Source organism: Megascapheus bottae, chromosome X, assembly GCF_031878675.1.
Source record: "Megascapheus bottae isolate mThoBot1 chromosome X, mThoBot2.hap1, whole genome shotgun sequence".
Taxonomy (NCBI): Eukaryota; Metazoa; Chordata; class Mammalia; order Rodentia; family Geomyidae; genus Megascapheus; species Megascapheus bottae.
Window position 1 is genome coordinate 41,701,434 of NC_143547.1, and position 26,436 is coordinate 41,727,869.

The 26,436-nt window shown below is 38.3% G+C and overlaps 1 protein-coding gene across 2 annotated transcripts in view; it reads right to left on the reverse strand.

Annotated features, from left to right (window-relative positions):
* Positions 1–26,436, reverse strand: part of Eda (ectodysplasin A) — a 404,995-nt gene that overhangs the window by 102,344 nt on the left and 276,215 nt on the right. For both annotated transcript variants that reach the window (XM_090325824.1, XM_090325823.1), the window contains exon 2: positions 5,262–5,367. In XM_090325824.1, coding sequence (XP_090181950.1) covers positions 5,262–5,367 — 106 coding nt within the window. The remainder of the gene's footprint in view (positions 1–5,261; positions 5,368–26,436) is intronic.

Genomic DNA, 26,436 nt, shown 5'->3' on the forward strand with positions numbered 1-26,436 from the left:
GCTCATTGTCTTGAGACAGTGATTCTACAATGCAGAATTCTATCATCTTGGCTGTCTAATAGGCACCTCAAAATTAACAGGCCTAGGGGCCCGAAGTTTGGTCTAGTGGTAGAGTGCTTGCCCAGCATGCACAAACACCGGGGTTTGAGGCTAAGATCCAATGATCACAATTTGAAGCCAGTCCAGATAGACCCTTATTAATAATCACCCAACAAAAAGCTAGAAGTGGATGTGTGGCTTAATTGGTAGAGTGCCAACCTTGAGCACAAACAAAAAAAGCAAGACTGCCTAGGGCTGAGTTAAAGCTCCATCTGGGCACACATACAAACAAATATAATAAATCTAGTTAAGTTCTTGATTCTTTCCCTATGTCTCTACATTACTGCTTCTTTCAGAAATGACAATTCTAGAGGTTACTTCCTTACATCCCAATGTCTGGGAACATGGCTGGCTCTTATTTGTCTCTCATTAAAACCCTTGCAGCCATTCCTTCAAAATCTCTTCTGAATCCAGTAACTTCTCGCCAGTCAAATTCATAATCTCTCACCTGGATTGTGGTCTCCTAAATGAATCTCCCATTACTGAGCTTTCCTGGCACCTATTTTCAATCTAACAGTCAGAAGGAGTCATAAAATGTAAGTGAAATCCTATCATTCCTCTGCTCAATTCCAATGGTTCCCCATGTCAGTCAGAATACATTGTTTAGGTCACAAGGCTTTCAATCAGATTTTATTGTGTAACTATATCTTCTTCTCTTGCTACCTTTCTCTCTTACCATCTATGTTGATCTTTCTGGATCATCCCAAACATTCTACTACTTCAAAGTTTTTATTTTCTTTCAGTCATAGGGCTTGAATTCTGGTCCTGGGCACTGTCTCTGAGCTCTTCAAATCAAGGCTATCGCCTTACCCCATGAGCAACAAGGCCACTTCTGGTTTTCTAGTGATTAACTGGAAGTAAGAGTTTCACAGACTTTTTAGTGCCCAGGCTGGTTTTGAACCGAGATCCTCAGATCTCAGCCTCCTGAGGAGCTAGGATTACAGGCAAGAACCACCATGCCTGGCTCAAAGCTTTTATTCAATTTTTTTTGCCATTCCTGGGTCTTGAACTCAGGGCCCGAGCACTGTCCTTAGCTTTCCTCAAGGCTAGAGCTCTATCATTTGAGAATCAGCACCACTTTTGGCTTTTTCTATGTATATGGTACCAAGGAATCAAACCCAGGTCTTCATGTATGCTAGACAAGCAGTCTACCATTGGGCCAAACTCCCTGCTCTCCTACTTCAAAACTTTTAGAATTTATTCATCTCTTTGCAATGGGCATGGCTCACACCTTCATATCACTCACATTTGATCTCAAAAGTTCCCTTATGACAGAGGCCTTCCTTGGATCACCTTGTAGCATGACCCAACATTCTCTCATCTTTTTCTTCTACTGCCTTTTACTTTAAAGCAAATGTCACCAACAACTTTATTATCTCTGCACTGGATGTACAAGCTCTTGGGGAACAAGAATTATTTACTGAAGGTCTGTCATAAGTATCAGGCCCTTTAATAGGCAGTAGGGTGTGTGTATGTGTGTGTGTGTGTTTAACTATTTTTTTTTGCAGTCCTAGGGATAGAACCCAGGATCTCGTACATGTTAACTAAAATCTACCACTGATTTTTAATCCCTAGCTCATCATTATGAACTAATTTGCACACTCACCACGTCTAAAGAAATGGTTTGATAGCTTCACTCAAAGGTAAAAGGTCACAAATCTTACAAAATCCCAGGAACCTCAGGTATTCTATATCTCTAACTCTAAGGCATGTCTGGGATATACCAAGATATATTGAAAAATGAAAAATACCTCAGTTTCATAAGAAACTTGGCATTAGCATAAAGTGCCTAGTATAACAGATCAGGAGAGAAGTGAGAGGCTTTGAATTTGACCGGAGTGAAAAACTGATGAGTATCAAGGCAGAATAAATAAAGTAGATCAGTACTACAGATGTTGGTAAGCAGATACAGCTAAAGTGCTTTGGGGAAAAGGAGGAAACTGTTATCCTAAGGTGAAAATTTGGAAGGGTAGATGAAGAGGTCAGCCTTAGAAGCTATTAAGAATTCCTACTTGGAGAGGAAGGGAAGACCACACCCACTGTAGAAATTGGTATTTTTTCTTACCACCTCTTCATCAGCATTCAGAGGTTATTAAAGATTTGATGCTTCATGTATTGGGAAAGTGGGGGGGAGAAAGGGGGAGGGAGGGGGGAAAGAGAGAGAGAGGGAGGGAGGGAGGGCAGGAAGAAAGGGAGAGGGGAGGGGAAAGAGACAGAGAGGGAGAAGGAGAGAGGGTGGGATGGAGGGAATGGAGAGGAGAGGGGAGAGACAGAGAGAGAAGGAAGGTAGGAGAAAGTTACATGGATCCTAGGATGACATGATTAGGAAGGGAAAACGATAATGACTTTCCATTTCATACTCCATTTAAAAATTTCCAGGAAGTTGTCTAAAAGGTGGTAAATAATAGGTACCTATTATTTCATGACTGCCTACATTTCATGGGCCTAAACTTGATCATCATTATAACAAAATATCTGCTCTAGAGAATGGTCCCATCAATCTAATTTTCCATTCAAATGTTAAATACTACTGCCATCTTCACATTTTTTGACTTTAAATTAAAAAAATATATTTTGCCCTAATACTTTTTAAAATATTTTTATTGTATTTAATAAAAGGGTTACATGATATTTGCCATATAGAACGTGCATTAATTCACATACATTGATACCCTTCCACATGTCTTGGTCCCCATTACCCTCCTCCCCACCCCCCCTCTTGGTTTTCCCCCCTTCCCTGTCCAATTTCAAGTAACCAAATACAAATTTATCCAATATATTAGATAACAAAGTGAGAAATTGTGACAATATGAGATAACAAAGGAACAGCAAAAGAGATGAGAGATAACATAGCACCTTAAGGACAGCAATCATTCCTTATATGACTTTTGCCCTAATACTTTTAAAATGATCTTTTAGTAGTTGTAAAAAACAGGTTTTCAAATTCAACATGTTAATTTATGAGTCCAGTGCATCTTGGCCAACATCACCCCATTTGTTTTTATTTATTTATTTTTTTGTGGGTTATGGGGCTTGATCTCTGCCTGGGCCCTGTCCCTGAGATCTTCACCTCAAGGCTATTGCCTTATCCTTGAGTCAAGTCCCATTTTCTAGAGGTTAATTGGAGATAGAAGTATCAGGTCCTTTTGTGCCTGGGCTGGCTTTGAACCTTGATCCTCAGATCTCAGCCTCCTGAGTAGCTAGGATTACAGGTGTGAGCCAATGCACCAATGCACCCCTTTTAAGAAAGATCTTTGTTCTAAGTTCTTTAGATTTTATCCAGGTCTATTTTTTATTTTTTTATTTTATTTCATTTTATTTTTTTGTTCTTTGGATGGATTCTTTTTTTATTTTATTTTTTTTATTGTAATTAGTAAAAGGGTTACATGATATTTGCCAGGTAGAAGGTGCGTTAATTCACATACATTGATACCCTTTCACATGTCTTGGTATATTTTTTAATTTTTGGTATTCAATTATTTGTTAACCATTCATGCTGAAAACACTCATTGATCCCCCCTCATATGCCTAATAGTTACAGGTACTATGATTGTTTCTTTCTAAATAAAATAAAAATTCTCCTTCTCAGGAAGATTATATTGTAACTATCCAGTTCTGACAAAGTCCTACCCCCATCTCTTCAATCCTCCCCACTTCTTAGAACAGCTTCTTTCATTGGCCCTTAGTCACATTGACAAATGTTAGCTTAAAAGTTTTATTTTCAGCATTATAAAATCATATTGCTTTGTAACCCCCTGTAGACACATTTCATTGGCAGATGTAGCCAGACACATGCCATCTTTGAATCCAGATGGCACTGTACAGCCCAGAGCTATGCATTCTAGAAATTTCTGTGCCAAAGGGGTAGCATTCTGTCAACTGACAGACTAATATTGAAACAGAGTGATTCAAAGAACCTGCCCAGGAGCTAACTCAACATTTTATGGCATCCCACAGAATATATTGGCAATTAAGTCAAAGCTATTTCATCCATAATAGGGTGGCTTTCATTAGTGCATCACTATTTAGCTGAAGGGGAGTCAGCATCAGCAATGTACACTACAAATACTAACAATGAACCAAATACCAGGCTGAATTCCAGGGTTACATGAAGGGAAATTAATATTTTTGAAGGGAAATTAATATTTGCCTTCAAGGAAATTACAGACTACTTTTAGAAGCTTTTGTTCAGATTTTGAAATACTGGCAGATATCAATATGGACATGATTATCCTTGGATTTATCATACAAAAGTGCCATCATGGCAAGATACTGAACATCTCCAAAGGCAGGACCAAATCCTCTTGGTAGCCATAGCAAATATGCAGTATCCACAGAAGAGAGGAAGTCTTAATGGAAGGTGACTTTGAGAGTTACAAATGATGTCATGGCCTTCAAAAATATTAAGAACTTGGAAGAGGTACGGTGGCTCAAATTGGTAGAGTACTAGCCTTGAACACAAAAGTTAAGGGATAGATATCACCCAGGCTTCTGAGTTCAAGTCCCATGACTGACAAAACAAAACAAAACAAACATTTTTCTTAAGCTGGACACAGTGGCTCAGGTCTGTAATCCTAGCTACTCAGGAGGCTGCGATCTAAGGATCACGGTTCAAAGACATCTGGGGCACTAAAGTCTGTGCAAACACTTTATTTCCAATTAAACAGTAGAAAAACAGAAGTGATGCTGTAACTCAACATGTGAGGTAGTAGCCTTGAGCTCAAGAGCTTAGGGACAACACCCAGGCCCAGAGTTCAAGGCTCACAACTGACAAAATTTAAGAACTGGAGGCCGGGAGTTTGGCCTCACGGTAGATGCTTGCCTAGCATACACAAACATCCGGGTTCGATTTCTCGGTACCACATACATAGAAAAAAGCCGGAAGTGGTGCTGAGGCTCAAGTGGTAGAGCTCTAGCCTTGAGAAAGTCCAAGGACAGTGCTCAGGCCCTGAGCTCAAGCCCAGGACTGGCAAAAAAAAAAAAGAAAAAGGAATGGAAGCTATGTGGAGTAGGAGGCAGGAGTTAGTTCTATGTCAAAAGACTGATTGAGGTTGGAGAAATCTTATGTGACCTTGAATCTTTGAACAATATATGAAATGATGAAGTGTAGTTTTATTAAGACAAAACTGAAAAGTGATAAAGAATCATTTGGTCAGACTTACCATCTGCTCCTTCACTGCTTTTGCTTCTTTTATTGCGGCGAACACGCCTATTTTCCTCTTCAGAGTATGATTTTTCATCAGGGAAGAAGAAATTCAGCAGGGCCATCTGTAAAAATAATAAGAAAATGAGTCCAAGTTTGACTCCAGTTACTACAAGCCAATGTTTAAAAAAAACAAACTAGCTTTCAATCGTCTACCTTTTTCTTAAATTTAACAAGTTTAAATACGAGCCCCTTCAGTGTACACAGGCTTCTATTACTTTCCTTTCCCTTGTGCAAGCACTGCGGCTTGAACTTAGAGATGGGGCACCAACCTTATCTTTTTCACCAATGGCTGCTGTCCTACCATGTGAGCCACACTGTCAGTTCTTGCCTTTGATGGTTAACTGGAGATGAGTCTCCCAGACTTTCCACCCTAGACTGGTTTAGATAGAACTGTGATTCTCAAGTCTCAGTCTAGAGTAGCTAAGAGTACAAGTGTGAACCCCTGGCATCAAGCTAGATGCTTTTATTACTTACACTACTAGTATATCAATCATGTAGGAATGAACTTTTGGATAATCTCTGGGTCCTCTCTCTTCTTTCATGAGTATCTAATAAGAAATCTATGAGGTCATATTTACCCATAAAAGTTTGGGTTCAGAGGATTCAGTCACAACTTTCTTATTTTCATTTACAATGACAAATGTCAGCTGCATTGCGACCCCTCCAGACATGTTTCATTGGCAGATGTCACCAGATACATGCTGTCTTTGATGCCTACTCAGAACTAGCTTTGTGTTTGTTAGTTCCACTTGGACTTCATTATTACACAGCACTGATTTTTACCACATTCCTATTCATGCTATACTTTGGTTGTTTCTACAGTGTTGTTCATCCAATCCATGTGCATGGATGCTTTCGGGGAAGTTAGTCATTACAAAGAACTAAATTAATCTCTCCCTTTCTAGTCTCATAAAGCACTTACGTTCTATAAGACTCAATTTGGTCCACTGAAAAAGCCTACCATATTCCATATTCTTCAATGGTTTTACAAGAAAAAAATTAACTTGTGCATCCTCAAAAACTAGGTAGGCATACAACTACTTGAAAAAAATGAATTTCCAACCAGCCGCCAGTGGTTTCTGCATGTAATCTTACCTACTGAGGAGGCTGAAATCTGAGGATCATGGTTCAAAGCCAGCCTGGGCACCAAAGTCCGTGAGACTCATCTCCAGTTAACCACCAGAAAACTGGAAATGGGGCTGTGTCTCAAGTGGTAGAGCACTAACCTTGAGCTGATGAGCTCAAGGACAGCAACACAGGCCCAGAGTTGTAGCTCAATGACCAACCAAAATAGAAAAATGAGTTTCTGGTTGAAAAATTCAAAGACTTCATGGTGACAGTTGGTTCTCTAATGTCTTATAAGCATCCTTTAGAATAATACAATATTTCATATGTGAATGGGCCTGGTTCATGAACAATAATTATATTTTAAATATATACCTGTTAAATTAAGTCAAGATCTTTCAGCATGAGTTTGGTAAAAAGGCACTGGTGACTCATGTCTGTAATACTAGCTATTAGAGAATGAGATCAAATGATTGAGTTTTGAAGCCAGAAATTCTGAAAGATTCCATCTTTCTATGTTGGACTCTCAACCTTGAGTAAAAAACTAAAGAATAGGGGCCCAGAGCGTGGCCTAGTGGTAGAGTGTTTGACTAGTATACATGAAGCCCTGGGTTTGATTCCTTGAAAAAAGCCAGAAGTGGTGCTGTGCTCAAGTGGTAGAGTGCTAGCCTTAAGAAAATCCCTAGGATCGTGCCCAGGCCCTGAGCTGAAGCTCAGGACTGGCAAAAAAAAAGGCTAAGTAATAGTGCCCAGGCCGTGATTTAAAGGCCCAATACTAGCACAACAAATACATGATGCAACTCATTAAAATGCACAAAAATATCTACATAATAGGTGAATACAGTAATAAACTCTAGGTTACCAATAGTTCTGCATTTAAAACCTTTTTAGGCTAAACCAAAAGAATTTGCCATTTTGTGAATCCAGTAATGTTAGATATCAGCAGTTTCTCATGGTTTGAACTAAGCCGTATTTTGGAATCTTTTGATTAGAATGTAAGATGTATTTTCCCATAGAAGCATAAAGTCTGACTAGGCCTACGGAAGCTACTTAACCCAAAATATGTACTAATAACAGGATAAAATCAAGCTGCCATTTACAATAAAATTTGCACACCTATGGTGGCGGTGTATACCTGTATTATCAGTGATTGGAAAGTTGATACAGGATGATAGTAAGTTTATAGCCAGCCAGTGCTACATAACAAGAAAGAACTTTTCAAACACCTTGTTCTCCACACAACTACCCTTAATCCCAATCATTTGCAATTTTGTAAGTCATTCTGAATTAGAGTTTCCTTAATAACTTTGAATGTATGATTTGTCTATTTTAGATAGAAATTAGTCTTAATTTAAAACTTACTGCATATTTGAAAGACTTTTCTGTACATTAAATGGTCCCACTGCACTATAATTTAATTTTTGGGCTGATAGTGGGACTTGAACTCAGAACATGGGTGCTGTTCCTTAGTGTTATCAAGGCTGATGCTCTACCACTTGACTCATTCTTCCATTTGAGTCCCAGGTCCACAGCCAGCTTTGTTTTGATGTTAACTGGACATTCACAGACCTTCTTCCTCATGTTGAATGAGCTAGCAGCATCTGGTGGAGAGATTTGGTTGTTGTTGTTTTGTTTTGTTTTTGTTGTTATTTTGCTATTTGTTTTGGTTTTTTCTCCTTTCTCATTTTGTTGGATTTGTGTACCTTCTGTCTTATATGTAAGTTGGTTTAGGGAGGTACAGGGGGTACAGAAATGGGACAAAAAGTAAGCAAATGCAGTAGTGATATTATACACTAGGTTGAAAATGAACTATACAACTTGTAGGTAGGGAAGGTAAGAAAAAGACTGAAGTGACCCTACTCAAAAGGAAATGTAAAGGCCTGCAGTTTGGCCTAGTGGTAGAGTGCTTGCCTAGCATGCACGAAGACCCGGATTCAATTCCTTGGTACAACACACACAGAAAAGCCAGAAGTGGTGCTGTGGCTCAAGTGGTAGAGTGCTGGCCTTGAGGAAAGCCCAAGGACAGTGCTCAGGCCCTGAGTTCAAGCCCTGAGTTCTAGCAAAAATAAACATAAAAAGGGGGAAGTGTAATCATTACCTGACTTACATAACTGTAACCCTTATGTACATCACCTTTACAATATAAATAAATGAATGAATACATAAATAAATGATTTTCCTCCCCAGCATTCTGAATATTGAGATTACAAGCATGTATCACATGCCACACTATTTTCCTGAGTGAGTGTAACGCCTTATATGCCCAATAGCGATTTACGAGAATCTCAGTGTGCTGTACCTTCATCAACATTCAGTATTGTCAGTATTTTTAATTGTAGCATTCTGGTGGATGTGACACATTGTGGTTGTTTTTTAAGTTCTTAAAGTTCTTTTTTATGTTATCTTGCTGTCAATTACCAGACTCACTTCACCTAGCTGCAACACCTTTCTTGGTCTCTTCAAATTTGTTGCTCATCATCTGGTATAAGCTTGACATCTACTTACAACAAATAGGCTCATGCACAAACAGAATAAACAAGTAGTTTATTCTGAGTGTGCTTTGTAAATGGCTGTTTTCCTCCAGTAAGATGCATATTGTCTGGTGCCTCAGAGGCCATTTGTTTACTGCTTGATTCCTGGCTGTATAATTTGGACAGACAAATATGTTGCATAACTGAGTTCTGCATGGATAGGTTATTATGATATATGTCTTTTCTAGGGAGAAACTGTCCCCTTCTACCAACTATAACCTCAGAGTTTCCTTTGGATCTTTGGGTCTCCCTCATGAGCACAACTCCTCTGGGGTATCAGGCAGATGCTCTTGCGCCTTTGGATGGCCTAGTAGTTACAGGAAGAGAAGCTGTTCACATATCAACTGTTCCAAAGTGTCTGACGCCAGCTTGTATGAACTTGTGCTCTTGGGGCAGGAGTGCTGAGGGAGAAACAAACTTCAGAAGACAGCAGAAACAACTCCAGCTTCCACAAGTAGGAGAACGAGGAGTGTCCCTCAAGAGCAGTCGATGAGAGCAGGATATTCATAAGCCGAGGATTCATTAGAAGTGGGATTGCCTGTATATGAAAATACTCTGAGCAGCTTCTATTCTCTCCATTTAAAAACAATCTAGAAGAAAACATCAAGTGCTGCTCTAAATGAAAGAGATTCCCTAATCATAGTGCTATTATTTGAGTGTAAATTAGAGGTTGGAGTGAAAACTCTCCTCTGTATATAGTAGAATGGGTAAAGACAAAAATCAGCGGCATCTCTTATGAAAAGTCTGAATTCTAGCATTCATTAGCATGGCCTCCAGAGGCAAGTTGCAGAATATGAACAAAACAGTCTTCACTTTCAGAATATTGCTTTCCTATTGTACAAGGGAGGAGGCATCAGGAATGTTGGCCACGGGCAGGCATTTTGCTCAAGGGAAAAAATATCGAATTCTTTACACTTTATTAAGTGATTACACCCTTGTTTCCTATGGTAAAATTACATGGTAAACAGCACCTGCAGATTACAGGGATCTCAGATGGAAACAATTTGTTAACAGTGAGGCAAGAGGGATATATCCATTATTGTGAGTGACTCTCCAGATATCACTATGAGCATTTCTTTTCTACTATCTAAACCCACAAAATTATTGGGTACTTTTAATACATGACACAGAATGAATTTAATTCATTTTCATACTTCACTGCTAGTGTATTTGATTATACTAGATGATTCATAGGAAATGACTCACAAGCCACTTGGGAGAAGCAGCCTGTCTTACCCATTTTTGTATACCTAGTGCTTAGCCTTGGGCCTGGCACACAGTAGGCCTCTAATTAATATTTGTCAGTTGAAAAATTGAACTATCTTAGTCCATTTGTTCTGGTATAACAAAGCACCCAAGATTTGGAAATTTATAAAGCCGACTAGCAATGAAGTATAAAAATGAACTAAATGCATTCTGTCATATATAAAAAGTGCCCGATAATTTTGTGGGTTTAGAGAGTAGAAAAAAATATTCTGTTCATTGTGGAAGCTGAAATGTCCGAAGTGTTTTGCCTGCAAACTCAGTTGCCTGGTGGAAGTTGAAATGTCCAAAGTGTTTTTGCCTGCAAACTCAGTTGCCTGGTGAGAGCTTCTGCTTCCTTTCAAGATGGTGCCTTGCTACAGCATCTGCGTGCTCACTTAGTGAAATGTATAAGGGCAAGACAAATGAATGCGGCATAAATTCTTTTTTGTTGTTGTTGTTGCCAGTCCTGGGGCTTGAACTCAGTGCCTGGGCACTGTTCTTGAGTTTTTCTCAAGACTAGCACTCTACCACTTGAGCCACGACATGAGTTGTGGCTTTTTTCTGTGTATGTAGTACCAAGGAATCAAGCATGGGGCTTTATATATGCTGGGCAAGCACTCTACCACTAGGCCACGCTCCTGGCTCCATAAATTCTTTTTTGAGAGGGCCTTAATCTATTGAGAGCGAAGCCTTTATGGCCAGATTGCTTCATATTTCTGTGTGTGTTTCGGGGGGGGTGTTAGGGCTTGAATTCAGGGCCTAGGTAATGTACCTTAGCATTCTCTAACATTGGTGCTCTACTACTTGGACCACACCACCATTTCCAGCTTTTGGCTCCCTAACTAGAGATAAGGATCTCATGAATGTTTCTTCCAAGGCTGGCTTTGAACATCGATCCTCAGATCTGAGCCTCCTATGTGTCTAGGATTACAGGCATGAGCAACTGGTCTCCAGTTCCACTTTTTTTAAAAATGTGTCTCAATGTTCTTGAATAAATAATATGTTTTTCTCATTGTAATCATTGTCATTAATACCACCATCAATTAACACCTAGTTCCTTCAAATAAACTCATTTTTGACCTAGAATATTCTAGTAATTCCACCATGGCAAGATATGAGTATTGCTTGAAAAACATAGCATGGATATAAAATGAATGGAAAATGGTGAAGCTGAACACTTGTGATTCATTAAGAATTGTTGTTTGTCAGGAGTGCTGATACATACTTGTAATCCCTGCTATGCCAAAAGGGAGGACCATGGTTTGAAGCAGCCAAGGCCAAATTATCTAGCGAGACCCTCGCTCATAAAAAGTCAAATGAGTTCATAAACAGTTGTAATCCCAACTAAGCAGAAGAGCGTTCAATTTCAGCCCTTGGGATAGCACAAAATAAAACGAGAGAAAATCGAGACCCCATCTGAAAACTAAACTACAGCAAGGGGGGGCTAGATGTGTTGCTTAAATAGTAGAGTGTAAGACTTTGAGTTCAAACCCTAGTACTCTCAAAATAAAAGGAATCCTTAATGTAACATATGCTGATGATCAATAAAACCTCTGACAAAGGCCATTCATGGTATTGTCCTCAGAACAAACGAAGGTTGGTGGCCATAGGGGAATTTATAAACTAGGCAACATGGACAAACAAGAATGCAAAAAAACAGGGCTGGGAACGTGGCTTAGAGGTAGAGTGTTTGTCTAGCATGCATGAAGCCCTGGGTTCAATTCCTTAGCACCACATAAACAGAAAAAAGCCAAAAGTGGTGCTGTGGCTTTAGTGGTAGAGTGCTGGCCTTAATCAAAAGAGTCTCAGGGACAATGTCTGGGCCCTGAGTTCAAGCTCCAGGACTGACAAAAGAAAAAGGAGAATTCAAATAACACTGGGTTTCTTTAGGATTTCATGACTGCACTACATAACAGGAGATAGTAAAATTTCCAGCACAGTATGTACTGATGTACTGGTTGCTGAACAGAATGTGCCAGTTTCTGGGACAAGGGAACAAGAGCTTTCAACATGGATCACAGCATCCCATGGGAGCTGCCACTGGCCAGGCAGTGGTGGTGGAGGTGGCTGCAGTCACTCCAAATGTCAAATGAAATTTGGCACCTTCAACATCTCTGATGAAGTGCTAGGATTTGCCATCTTGGAAGCTGACTGAAATGGTAACATAAAGCTAAATAGGGAACCTTAAGATACTCAACATTTTTCATCACACATACAGCTGAAAGCAGTCACTGCAATCCTATTTTTTAAAATCACTGTCCAACAATGCAAGTGATTAGAAGGAAGGAAAGAGGAGTATGGCTTGGGGGAGATTTCCCATAGTGTGGTATAAGTGTCAAAATATACTCCAGACTAATTCAGTCTTTGGCTTTTCTTTCTTCTAGGCTGTTATGTTTTACTTTCACAGCTGGAATAATAGGCACAAGCCACTGCAGACTGCCATCGGTTAAGATGGGATCCTGCAAACTTCCATTTGTCTAGACTGGCATTGAACTTCAAATCCCCAATTTTTCCTTCCCAAGTAGCTAGGATTACAGGCTGAAGTCACCATGCTTGGCTAAAGGCTTCAATTTTTTTTCTTCTCATAGGCAGAAAGTGCATCAAAAGTAGGTACATGTGTGGATTCAGAATGGGTACGAGTCTGTCCTCTGGCAAAGGGTAAAAACAATTGAATAACAAGAGGGTAGGTGAGCTGTTATATAACTACTGATGCAAACAGGGAAATGAGCCCATTCTTCAGCTTTCTATTTCCTAGGCTCAGCTCTATTCCTAACCACCAACACAGAGCTGAAAAAAATCAAAGCTTACTGAAGTGTTTCTCATCAATGGACAATACAATATGTATCCAAATTCTGTAAGACTTTGAAATTCATCTATGTGACAGATGTCCTAGCTACCTCATTAATCTGTTAGAAACATGCTTAATAAGACATGGCAAGAGAAGACCACCACAACTGAGATTCTGAAAGTCAGCTGGTCTACCAGCATTAAAGCCATGTTCATTGGTGACATGTGTAGATATGCAATGACACAGGATACCCAAACATCTTTGTTCTGATGAGCTTATGGCATAACCATGATCATGGGCAAGTGTAAGAAATACTCAAGATAATGCGCGAAAGCACTACTTCAAATAAAATAGCATAGCCATAAGGCTGCTAGGCCAAACAGCAATAGAGATCAGCTTGAGTTGCAACGGTATGGAATTTGGAAAGTTCTTTGGTGCAAAGGCTTTCAACTGACCACAATCTCATCACAGCAATGCAGAGAGTGACAGGCTAGACAAATAGCTGCAGCCACAATTCAAAATGGAGATGGTATGCATATTATGTAGAAAGGACTATAGGTTGAAGATTCTTTGTTCTTCTTGAGTGTGGATGAAATCAGTAATGACGTATTTGAAAAAGAGCAAGGGCCACAAAATATACTGGATATTTCTGCTTTCCCAGAGGAGTGTCTAGTAATTTGATTTCTAGTTCCTCATACTTCTAAAATGAAAGGCAGTTTGGGATACAAGGAGAAAAAACATGTACTTGTACTAGTAACACCTTTGTGGTTGTGCTCTGGGTTCAGAAAACATTAGCTGAAAAATATGTTCTGAATTATGAGTTCTTAAAGAGTTCTGGAAAAATTTTATAAAACTGTCATAATTTACCTTTACAAAGCTAAAGTGGTATAGGGTAGGGTACTATATTGACTGAAAGGAGATTGCCTGTGCAATCCATCCATTTAGTATAAATTTGTATTTCCACTCCCACCTCTCCCCGCAAACAGCATTATACAAAATCTATGCTGTACCCCAATGGAGACCTAAACCATAGCAAATATCTATATTAAGCTGCACTTGACCATGATATTAAAGATTAAGTATAAAGTGTAAAAAGTGAGATAACCAGTAAAAAGAGTGGCAACCATCACAAATTGGAGGAAGGGACTAAGTAAGAGCCAAAAAGAAACTTTTCTGAGAGGGAAAATGTTCTAAATATGGTAAAAAAAAGTAAGGAAAGATTACAAGAAAAGATGACTCGTATTCAGTTTACATTGATATTGAAATAAGTTGTCCACTACAATTCAACTCTTAGAATCAGTGTTTTGATAAAATAAAGGCTAGAAACCATGATCTAAACACATCAAAAGGCTGGGTGGATGACAAGAAAATGAAAATAGACGTGTGACTAGTGGACCATTAATCTAAGACTGGCTCTCAGCAATGTCAGTACAGAAAATGAAAGTCAGAGAGCCAAGCATTATAGCACATACTTATAATCCCATGACTTGTAATTTCAGAATTTGGAGACTGAGACTGGAAGATAACAAATTTTAGAGGATGGGGGAGAGGGGTAGCAAGAGAGAGAGAGGTGGGGGAGAGACTAGGAAGGATAACCTGTAATACTGTAATAGTCTAAGACATTGGGAGAAAGTAAGGGAAGAAGTGACGTTGCCTCAAAAGAAATGTACTTATTACCTGACTTACAAGTCAGGTAAAAGTCTAAGATATAAGTATGTTAAGGGAAGGCAGGTTAATCATTGATGATATAATCATTGATATTTAGCTCAGAATAAATGCCTGAAATAAATCTAAGGAATGAAAGACATAGAAAAGCTTGTGGAACACACACCTCAGTATAAAAGTTTAAATACTGAGGGCTGGGAGTTTGGCCTAGTGGTAGAGTGCTTGTCTAGTATGCATGCATGAAGACCTGAGTTTGATTCCGCAGTACTACATACATAGAAAAAAGCTGGAAGTGGTACTGTGGCTCAAGTGGTAGAGCGCTGGCTTTGAGAAAGCCCAAGGACAGTGCCCAGTCCCTGAGTTCAAGGCTCAGGACTGGCAATGTTTTTTTAATTTAAATACTGAAAAACTAGAATCATGAAGGGCATTCAAGATTATGAAAATGAGGCTAGGAAGGTCACCACTGTGAGACAAGACAAATCCAAAGGTGTAATGCCATTTTTACTTAATTTGGCATTTTAGTGCCTGTTTTGTCAAAATGTTTCCAGAACTTCAGTTGAGGTAAAGAATTGTTCTGTGTCATAATGTTAGATCAATACTGTTTTAGGAGTTGTAAAATTAAGAGGAAAACAATTTTGAAATATATATTGATAAGAATCCACTACTGGATTGTTTTTATTGAAAAGCTATTCGTGTGTGTGTGTGTGTGTGTGTGTGTGTGTACTACAGCTTGAACTCAATGTGAATGTAGATAGTAAACATTAGCCCCTTAGCTTTTTCATTCAAGGCTGGTGCTCTGCTACTTGACCCACACCTCCAGTTCTGGTTTGTTGATGGTTAATTTGACATAAGACTCTCACAGATTTTCCTGCCTGGGTTCACTTTGAACCTTTATCCTCACATCTCAGCCTCCTGAGTAGCAAGGCTTACATGTTTGAGCCACAAGTGTGTGGCAAGGAAAGCTATTTTCCCAGATGAAAATTTCTGACTCTCACAACTATGACAGTAAGAGGAAAATGCCTCATGCCAAGTGTTGTCTCAAAAATCTTTCCCTTAGTATTTCAAAAGAGCTACTCATTTACAAATACATTAGGATAAAATATAAGCAAATGAAATGAAGCATAGCAAAATAGCCTATTCATTAGAATCAACTGTATGCATATCCATTGGTTAATTGTTAGTGTTAGGGACTAAATCCGTGTTTGAATGGACCCAAGGGGAATTAGATTTCATTGCTGTCTACTAATCTCATTTACAGAGCTTTAACCCTAATGAATCTTCTAATTTCGCCTAATGGGTAGACAGTGTAGATTTGTCTGGTTCACAGCTAATTGATCTTAATTACAAATTACATTTTTTTTCTCAGTCATGGGGCTTGAACCCTGGGCGTGGCCATTGTCCCTGACCTCTTCAGCTCAAGGTTATCACTCTACCCACTGAGCCACAGTGCCACTTCTGGTTTATTGGTAGTTAATTGGAGATCAGTCTCACAGACTTTAATGCCTGGGGGTATCTTTGAACTGCAATCCTCAGATCTCAGCTTCCTGAGTAGCTAGGACTACAGGCATGAGCCACCCTAATCATAACCATAACCATAACCATAACCCTAACAGTAACCAGTTCAGGCTACAAATTACAAATGTATAAAGATCCACAGAAAGGTAATAAACTAAAATTTAACAAGGCTATGGATATCAGAATCAAGGTGGCTCACTAACCAAACCACTTTAGTCCATTTTTCTCCCAAGACTCCGTTAAAATGACATTTAAGATAAAGAGAATAATCAAGAAAATAAGCAGAAAAACATCAATTCATTCATCAATTCATTTCTAAAAGCAGAAGATGGTCATTGGCTGTTGAAATGGGCAGAGAAAATGATACAGGAGCCCAATGATGGTCTGTCCTGCAGGACCCCAGAGAACTTGAAAATCTGGCAATGACAAGTAAAAAGAAAGGGTATAAATGAAAGTAAGAAATTTAATAAAACTACGTATATCCTAAATGCATACTTAACTTCCCTGTGTATAGCATACCTACTATTTGATATTTATTACCAAGGTAAAAAAAATCAGAAAGTTTTTTCCTAAAGAAGATTAAAAAGTTGCATGAGAAAAATTGAGATTGCTCAGTATGTACATTATTACTCTAGACAGAAACATTTACATTCTGGCACTGAGATGGATCTCTTCCTGCAGAATGACTTTTTGTACATGGGTGGGACTTTTAGATATAGTGTGAAATTTCAAAAGTCAAACTAAAGATCCTTTCACAATAGCTAATAATGATGTATATATGACAATATAGGATGATGCTAAGCAAAATTAATTCCAGGATATGGAAACAGGAGTTTTTCTTTGTGGCTGTTGTTTTTAATGTACTATGTAAAGTTATTTCTTTTTTCTTTTGTTTTTCCCCCTACAGTTTATCCCCTGCTGTCACTATATCTGGTTTTGGTACCTGGTATATTGTATATACATTTGTTTGAATTAGGGAAGGGAAGGTGTGAGACAAAGAACAAAGGGTGAACCAATGTAACAGTGATAATTGCAAGAAAATATGTTGGAAATAAACTTTACAACTTGGAGGGCATTTCATGGAAAGGAAAGAAAGAGAAAAATGTGGGAGGAGGTAACAGTGTTTGAGAAAAAAATGTACTTACTACCTTACATATGTAACTGTAACCCCTCTGTAGTCAACCTGACAATATATATATATATATAAACATTAACAGTTAAAGAATAAAGAATGGATCGATCAGATTTGATTGCTAGAGACAACAATTGGAGGAATACATTCAAATATCTAAGGGAAAATTATTTTGAATCTATAATTTTGTTTCTAACAGTCAATTGAATCTAATAGGAAAAGAAAAACATTTTTAAATTATAAAGACTCAAATCTTCACTTTTTATCCTAATATCTTCAAAGTTATGAAAGGATGTATGCCTTGACAGCAAAGATAATTTTTTAAATAGTTAAGAATAATATAAATTCTAGGTTTTAAGCTATTGCAGTCCTCTGCTAGGAGAGTCCTAGGCTTGTACTAATTATTACAAATGAGGGAAACCATTGAGCCTATGTTCCTTTGGGTCTGGCTTATTTCACTTAATATGATTTTTTTCCAAGTCTTTCCATTTCCTTAAAACCTAGATACATAAGGTAATATAGGATGAGGCTAAATGAAAGGATCTCCAGGATATGGAGATGTCATTGCTGTTCTTAATGTACTATTTCTCTTCTCTTTTGTTGCCTTTAGGTTAATCTCATATTGTTACCATATCTGACTTTGTTACCTGGTATATTGTATATAAATTTATTTGTTTATTTGAAATAGGAAAGGGAAGGGGGGAACACGAGATGTTTAGGAGGGGGTGGAGGGAGGGAAATGTGGACAAAAACATGAGAAGGGCTATCAATGTGTGAGAAGAAATGTATCCTCTCTCTGGTGAATAGACTGTAACCCCTCTATACATTACAATTTTAAAAAAGTAAAAACAAATATAAATTTTGAATAGGGATTTTCAACTTATAGAAATAACCAATATATAAAAGCACAGCCTATGCAATATAAATTGTTATAATGGAGGGCAAAACATAATTGTCATCTCTAATAATTGGAAAAAACTAAAAGTACGGAGGAAACAAATTAGTAGGCTGAAAGATGAAAGATTATAAGAAGAACAGTCAAACCATGGCTTTCTCTCACAGAGGTAAAACATATGTTCTATAGTTTATGGAATAAGAACTGAATCAACCTGGGAGCTGGTGATTCACACCTGTAATCATAGCCATTCAGGAGACTGAGATCTGAGTATCATGGTTCAAAGCTAGCCCTGGCAGTACTTTGAGACGTTTATCTCCAATTAACAACCCAAAAGGAAAAGGAAAGCTGTGTCTCAAGTGTACAGTACTAGCCTTGAGTACAAAACATCATTCAGGGCCTGATTTCAAGCCCTAGCACATGTATCCCACCCCTGCATACAAAATCAGTAGCATGCTTTACACCAAACAAGGAACACCCTGAGAAAGAAACTGGGAAAACATTTCTATTTACAATAACATAACAGAAATTTCCTAAGTATAAGACTAACTGAGAAAATAAAAGACTTCTACTATTAAAACAATAAATCCTTTAAGAAAGAAATTGAAGAAGATACCAAAAAACGGAAAGACTGCCAATGTTCATGAATTTGCAGAAACAATATTGTGAAAATGGACATGATGCTGAGAAAACTGGTTGTCTACATTCAGAAAACTAAAATTAGACTTGCATCTTTCACCCTGCACAAAAATCAATTGGAAATGGATCAAAGATCTTAATGTAAAACCTGAAATTCTGTAACTACTTATAGGAAGATCTAAGGAAAACTCTTAAAGATAGGCAGTTAATTATTTCTTGAGTAGGACTCCAGTTGCCTAGGAAACATGAACAAGAATAGACAAACAGGACTGCATCAAATTAAAAAGTTTCTGCACATCAAAGAAAACAATTAGCCAAACGAAGAGACAATCTACAGAATGAGAGACAGTCATCCCTCAGCTACTGAATGGATGAAGGACTAATATCCCGAATACATAAAGAGCTAAGAAGAAAATGCCCCAACCCTGAACAACAACAACAAAATCCTCAAATGATATGATTAATACAGGGGCAAGAGATGTGAACAGGAAGTCCTCAGAGAAGTACAAATGGCCAATAGACACATGAAAAAATGTTCAACATCCATAGCCATAAAGAAAACAAAAAATAGTTATGAGATGTATGGAGAAAAGGAACCCTCACACACTGTTGGTTGGAATATTAACTACTGCAACCATTATGGAAATCAATATGGAGGCTCTCTCATAAACGATAGATCTACCTTATAATAGTAGCCATATCACTCTTGGGCAGAAATTCAAAGAAAAGTAAATCAATATACTAGAAAGACATCTGCATACTCCTGTTTATAGCAGCTATGTTCACAAGAGCTTATATATGTGTTTATGTATTAATATATCTACACATATATACATAATCATGTATACCTATGCACATATTATGCTGTTTAATAATGGGGGAACAAGGAAGTGAGGAATGATTATGGAGGAGGTAAATTTGTTCAAAGTGCACTTGTGCAAATGTGTGAAAATATCACAATATTAAAAAATATACACTAATTCAAAATGAAAAGACTGTTTTGGTAGTCTTGGTACATGGCACCCATAACAATCCTACCATCTAGTTGCATATGAATATTAAAAATAACTGTCTGAAAGAAAGGGGAGGGGATGGGAGTTTTGCCTAGTGGTAGAGTGCTGGTCTAGCATGCACAAAGACCTGGGTTCGATTCCTGTGTACCACATATATAGAAAAAAGCCAGAAGCGGTGCAGTGGTTCAAGTGGTAGATCTCTGGCCTTGAGAAAGTCCAAAAACAGTGCTCAGGCCCAGAGCCGAAGCCCAGGACTGTCCAAAAATTGAAAAAAAATTAAAAAAGAAAGGGGGAGGGTCTAATTCTGTTTCTCCAACAAGACTGAAAAGAGTAGGGTAACTAAGTGTGCTGGATCAGATGGTGTATAAATGAGATAAGCCTCATTTATCACATCACAAAGTTACAGAAGTTTAAACTAGACAGATAAGGAAATTAGCAGAATCAGCCAGGTTCTGGTGGCTCACACTTGTAATCTTAGCTACTCAGGAGGTTGAGATCTGAGGATCATGGTTCAAAGTCGGCCCAGGCACGAAAGCCCATGAGACTCTTATCTCCAATTAACTATCAGAAAACTGGAAGTGGCCCTGTGATAGAACACTAGACTTGAGCTGAAGAGCTCGGGGACAGGACCCAGGCCAAGAGTTCAAGCCCCCCACCCCCACCCCTCGCCACCACCACCACCAACAAAATAGCAGAATATATGAGAGCAGTTTCCAGAACTGAACAGAAAGGGTTAAAAGAATTATAGATACTGATCACAGGGCATCAGGACAAGAAGGGTTGAGACAGTGAAACATTGCTTACATTATAAGCTTTTATGTACACAGTTTCTATTTTTAAAAGCCATATGCATGTATTACTTTATAAGACATAAAAATAATCATATGGATATTTCAGAATCAACCAAGAACCTTGAAACAGGAATCTTCTAAATTCAAACCAGTCTCTGAGAACCTTATGTGGAAAAGAATGCTGGCAAGGGGCCATCTAGGCACAGCTCCTGTCTCTAGTAAGCAACCTGCTCCTTTCCCTCATAACAACTGAAACATAACACAAACTCTGGATCAACTTAGGATCAGGTTTGTTTTCAGCCACAGGGATTATTTTTATAGCTTTATAGGCACTCATTAATCTGCACAGTTATTTTTTTGTGCCTTGGTTCTGAGGCCTGTGCTCAGGACTAGTGCATTACATTTGGGCCACAGCTCCATTTCTAGATATTTTTTTTCTTTCGTAGTTAAATGGAAATAAGAGGCTCATGGATTTTTCCTGGCTGCCATCAAAACCACAATCCTCAGAACTCAGCCTCCTGAGTAGATAGGATTATACCAGTGACTGGCATTCTGCATACTTTTTTTTTTTGCCAGTCCTGGGCTTGAGCTTAGCGCCTGAGCACTCTCCTTGGACTTTCTCAAGGCTAGAGCTCTACCACTTGAGCCTCAGCACCACTTCCAGCTTTTTTCTGCATATTTTCTTAATGTGACATTTAGTTTTTAAACACTTTTATATCTTTAAGTGGTTGTACAAAGAAGTTGCCATTTACTGAATTATATTTATGAACATAGTGCATATTATTGTCCTACCTTTCAATACACTTACCCACCTCCCAACCCACCTCTCCCCTTAATTTGAGGTTAGGCCATTTACCATTTTGCCATTTAACAAAGCGGTTTATATGTACAATGCCTCTTGGCCTGTGTCACCACTTTAACAACTTCATCTTCCTACAACCCATCCCTTCCCTTATAATTTTCAATTCTGTGATATATACTGTGAGTTCATGGCTGCACTCTCCCCACTTCTTCCTTCATTCTTCTATCCCTCTTCCCTTGCCCTCACCCTCCCCTTGCAAGTACTCAACTCTTGGTACTTTTGTTGGGTTAATTCATTTGTAACACCCAGTTAATTCATTGCTTAACACCCAGTGTGCTTACTTGTAGATTTATTGGCTCATTCTAACTACTACAATGGGGGAAACCATGCAAGCTATGTTTCTCTAGGTCTGGCTTACTTTGCTATATGATTTTTTCCAAGTCTTTCCACTTCCTTACAAACAGTACAATATCTATCTTTCTTTTTGATGGATAAGTAGGATTCCATTGTGTGTATATACCACACTTTTTTGACCTATTTGTCCACTGAGGAGCATCTGGGAAGATTCCATATCTCACCTAGAGTAAATAATGCTACAATGTACATGGTTGTGCTGGTAGCTTTAGTATATCAAAGGGCTTAGTTAACATGGCATAGCAAAGCTAAATAGAAATCCCACACAACGTGAGATGATTTTTGCCAGCTATACAGCAAAAGTCTAATATCTAGAATATATTTAGTTAAAAAATTAAACCTTCTAAAAATAAAACCTCAAAGAAATAACAATCCAATTAATAAATGGTTTAATGACTTAAGAGTGACTTCTTATAAGAAGTAAAAATGGCCAATAGACCCATGAAAACATGTTCAACATCTCTGATGATAAGAAAATGCAAATCAAAACAGTACTTACATTCTCCCTCACCCTAGTTAAAATGGCCATTATCAAGAAAATGAACAATAACAGATGCTGGAGGGGATGTGGCTAAAAGGGAACTCTATTACAGTGTTGGTTGGAATGTAAGCTTGTACAACCACTCTGGAAAGCAGTATGTAGGTTCCACAAAAGATGTTGAGGTTCTCCTATATAGAGGTTCCTCAACCTAAAACTTCTCCAGGACCCAGCAATTCCACTCTTGCACATTTATCTAATAGACCACAAATAAGGCCAAGCTGCACATTTTTAAGTTGATAAATTCTGTGTATGTACATTTGTAAAATCTTCATGTCAATAAAAGTAATGAACATACTTATCCAAGTTTCCTCACAGTCCTTTGTAATCCCTTCAACTAGTCACCATTCCAATGCTCTATGCATTCCCAAGAAACAGTTCATCTCCTACCACTATGGATTATTTTTAATTTTCTGTAAATCTGTTATAAACAGAATCATCCATACACACTCTTACTTTTTAGGGGATTTTTGTTGTTTATCTTTTGTGGTGCTGAGGATCAAACCAGGAGCCCTCCATTTGCCAGTCTAACACGCTTCCACTAAAGCTAATAATTATACTCCCAACCCTCACCGTTAACTTTTAACCCCTCCTCAGCTTTTTTAATTTTTTTATTGTAATTAGTAAAAGGGTTACATGATATTTGCCAGATAGAAGGTGCATTAATTCACATACATTGATACCCTTTCACATGTCTTGGTACCCTACTCAGCTTTTTAATGCAATATATTTATCTTGATTCATCTATGATATGACATGTGTCAGTAGTTTATTCAAGGTCAGCCAAGGCAGGAAATTCTATGAGAGGCTTAGCTCCAATAAATCAACCAAAAGCAAGAAATAGAGCTGTACCTCAAATGGTAGAGTGGCAGCCTTGAGTGTAAAAGCTGAAGGACAGTGCCCAGGATCTGAATTCAAGACTCAAAACTGGCACAGAAAAGTTTGTAGTATGTAGGAATATAAGTGACATTTAAATAGTGATCTTATGTCTGATGAACTAGTTATATTGCCTAGTTCTTAGCTGCATATTTCTTAAGACTTTTACATAGATGATCATTCTATCTTCCTATACAGTTTTGTTTCTTTCCCAAACTGGCTGCCACTTACTTTGCTTTCCGGAGTGGCTAGAATTTCGAGTACAATGTTGACTAGAAGTCATAAAGTATATATTCTTACCTTGTTTCTGATTGTAGAGGAAAAATATTTAATGTTTCATCACAAATTATGTTGTAAGCTATAGACTTTAGTAAATGTCATTTATCAAATTGAGAAAACTTCTCTATATTCCTAAGGTTTTTTTTTAATAATCATGAATTGGTGTTAAGTTTTGTTAAATACTATGTATGCATTGGTGTGATCATGAGTTTTCCTTTTGAGCCTTTACTAGAGTACACTACATTGACTTTTTCCCCATGAAAAACATTAGGGCATAACAGATACATGAGTTGAAAACAATCCAGTGAACATCAACTAGAATATTAGGAATGGCACTCAGAATCTTGTTTAGTTGAGTAGATATATTCCTGTCTGTCTGTCTTAGTATCTATCAATTCATACTTTCTTGGTACTTATTTTAATCAAATAACATACAAAACATGGGACATCTAAGAAGCATTGTAGCTGGTGTTTTTCTGAGGCTCACACCCTACTACTAAGGAAGTAAACAATCACATTAATTGGATTTAAACTTTAGCAATATCATGGATGGAAGTCAGTGGTTCTACAATAGAGGAGAGAAGGTAACTGGGAGTGTGTGTGTGTGTGTGTGTGTGTGTGTGTGTGTGTGTGTGTGTGTATGCTGGTACTGAAAGTTGTTTCTTAGCTTTTCTTCTCAAGCCTGGTACTCTAATGCTTGAGCCATACCTCCACTTCTGCCTTTTTGCTGGTTAATTGTAGATAAGAGTGTCATAGAGTTTCCTGCCTGGTTTGGCTTTGAACCTTGATCCTTAGATCTCAGTGTGGACAGAAGCTTGATTATAGGTGTTAGCCAATGGCCTCCTGCAAGGGGGAAGTCTTTATGTTTGAGATAGTGAAGTCTAGAAACATAAATTTTAAGCTTGTTTTCAGGGGCTAGCAAGAGAATTCTGGATAGAAGTGAGAGGGAAGAGCATGTCATAAAACTGCCTCATGGCAAGGGAAGAATGGATATGCAGTCTGAGAACTCTTATGAAGTGTGGCTGAATGGTAGAGTGCTTGCCTAGCATGCACAAAAACCCAGATTCAATTACTCAGCACCACATACTTAGAAAACACCAGAAGTGGTGCTGTAGCTCAAGTGGCAGAGTGCTAGCTTTGAAGAAAAAGTGTCTAAGGACAGTGCCCAACCCCTGAGTTCAGGCCCCAGGACTGGCCAAAAAAAAAAACAAAAGAAAAAAAAAGAAAAACTCTTATGAAGTATTTGTCCATCTGTCTATCTGTATGAATGAGATATCATCCTTTAACCCTATGTAAACTTATACTCCAGAGTCTATCAAGTCTGTGATGAAATAGAGTGCCACTGGCAAGCAATCAGAAACCCTCAGTAGTTTCTTGAGGGTAGTTGTCTAACTTTAGAATCATGTCAATCAGTCATTAGGCATGCAATTAGAAATATGCTGGCATCAAAGCTTGTATGTTTTCCTAGGGATCTAAATTATCATTTGCTCACTCTGATTATCCAAGCTCCTTTATGTGCCAAGTTCTACCTAGCATTGCCAAAACCCCAGCAAGAATGTTTTTAATAGCTTTAAGCAAGTTTTCAAATTTCTTTGGCAAGTCAAGCTAGCTGTACAGTTTCTTCCTGTGATCCCGAATTGACATTGAATGGGACCACGCAGAGCCAAATACTAAATAATCATGTTAGTACTGAAACCTGTGGGCATTTGCCACTCATAATTTTCATGCTTACTTGTACTAGTGGTAACCGTTGAAATAGTAATCAGACATTATCTCTTATCAGCTGGTACCTAGTTGTATGGAAAGTGCTGCCACATCCTGCCTGAAAGTTAATTAATAGTGTTTTGCATTACTCCTTGCCAAGAAAGGTCAAATTCTGTTACAACAAATACCTTTAACACAACGAGAACTTTTATACAATGAAGAAATTTCAAATGTAACTTGGTAGCACATTTATTTCTAGCTATGTTTCATATATATTCGATACCAGAGCAACCAAAGGATTTGAACCGCCAATTTTAGTGTGTGTGTGTGTGTGTGTGTGTGTGTGTGTGTGTGTGTGTGTGTGTGTGTTCTGGTGTTAGAGCTTGAACTCAGGGCTTGGGCACTGCCCCTGAGTATCTTTATGCTCAAGGCTAGTGCTCTACCAAATGAGTTTCAGCTCCAATTTCAGATTTTGGGGAGTGATTAATTGGAGATAAGAGTCTCATAGATTTTCCTGCCTAGACTGGCTTCAAACCACAATCTGTAAATCTCAGCCTCCAGGTTAGCCAGGATTATAGGCACGAGCCACTGGTGTCTTGCTTGCTTGCTTCTTGTTTCTTTAATAAAGAATATTAATCTCAGGCTGGAAGTTTGACCTAGTGGTAGAGTGCTTGCTGCACAGAGACCAGGGTTCAATTCCTCGGTACCACATACACAGAAAAGCCAGAAGTAGTGCCATAGCTCAAGTGACAGAGTGCTAACCTTGAGGAAAAAGCCCAAGGACAGTGCTCAGGTCCTGAGTTCAAGCCCCAGGACTGGTAAAACAAAAGTATTTGGCTCATAAAACTGAGTTCCTAATTCAATACTCTTCAAATATTCCATTCAGTTTCTTTTTCTGATGGCAACCTGTTTCTCAAGGAAGTAGCCCTAAATTTACCATATCTGCTAATGTCTCAGTATCTGCCAAAAGGCTTTGTCAAATTTTTTTCTAGTTTGTGTTATAAAACAGTAAGTTCTTTTTTGTTTTCAAAGATACAAATATAGCTAGGTGCTGTAATCATAGTTACCCAGGAGGCTGAGATCTGAGGACCAAGGCTCCAATTCAGTCCCACAGAAATGAATGTGAGATTCTTATCTCAATGATCCTGCAAACATGCAGAAGTGGAGGTATGCCTCAAGTTGGGGAGCATCAACCTTGAGTAAAAAAGCTAAGGGAGAGTGGAAGTACCTGAGTTAAAG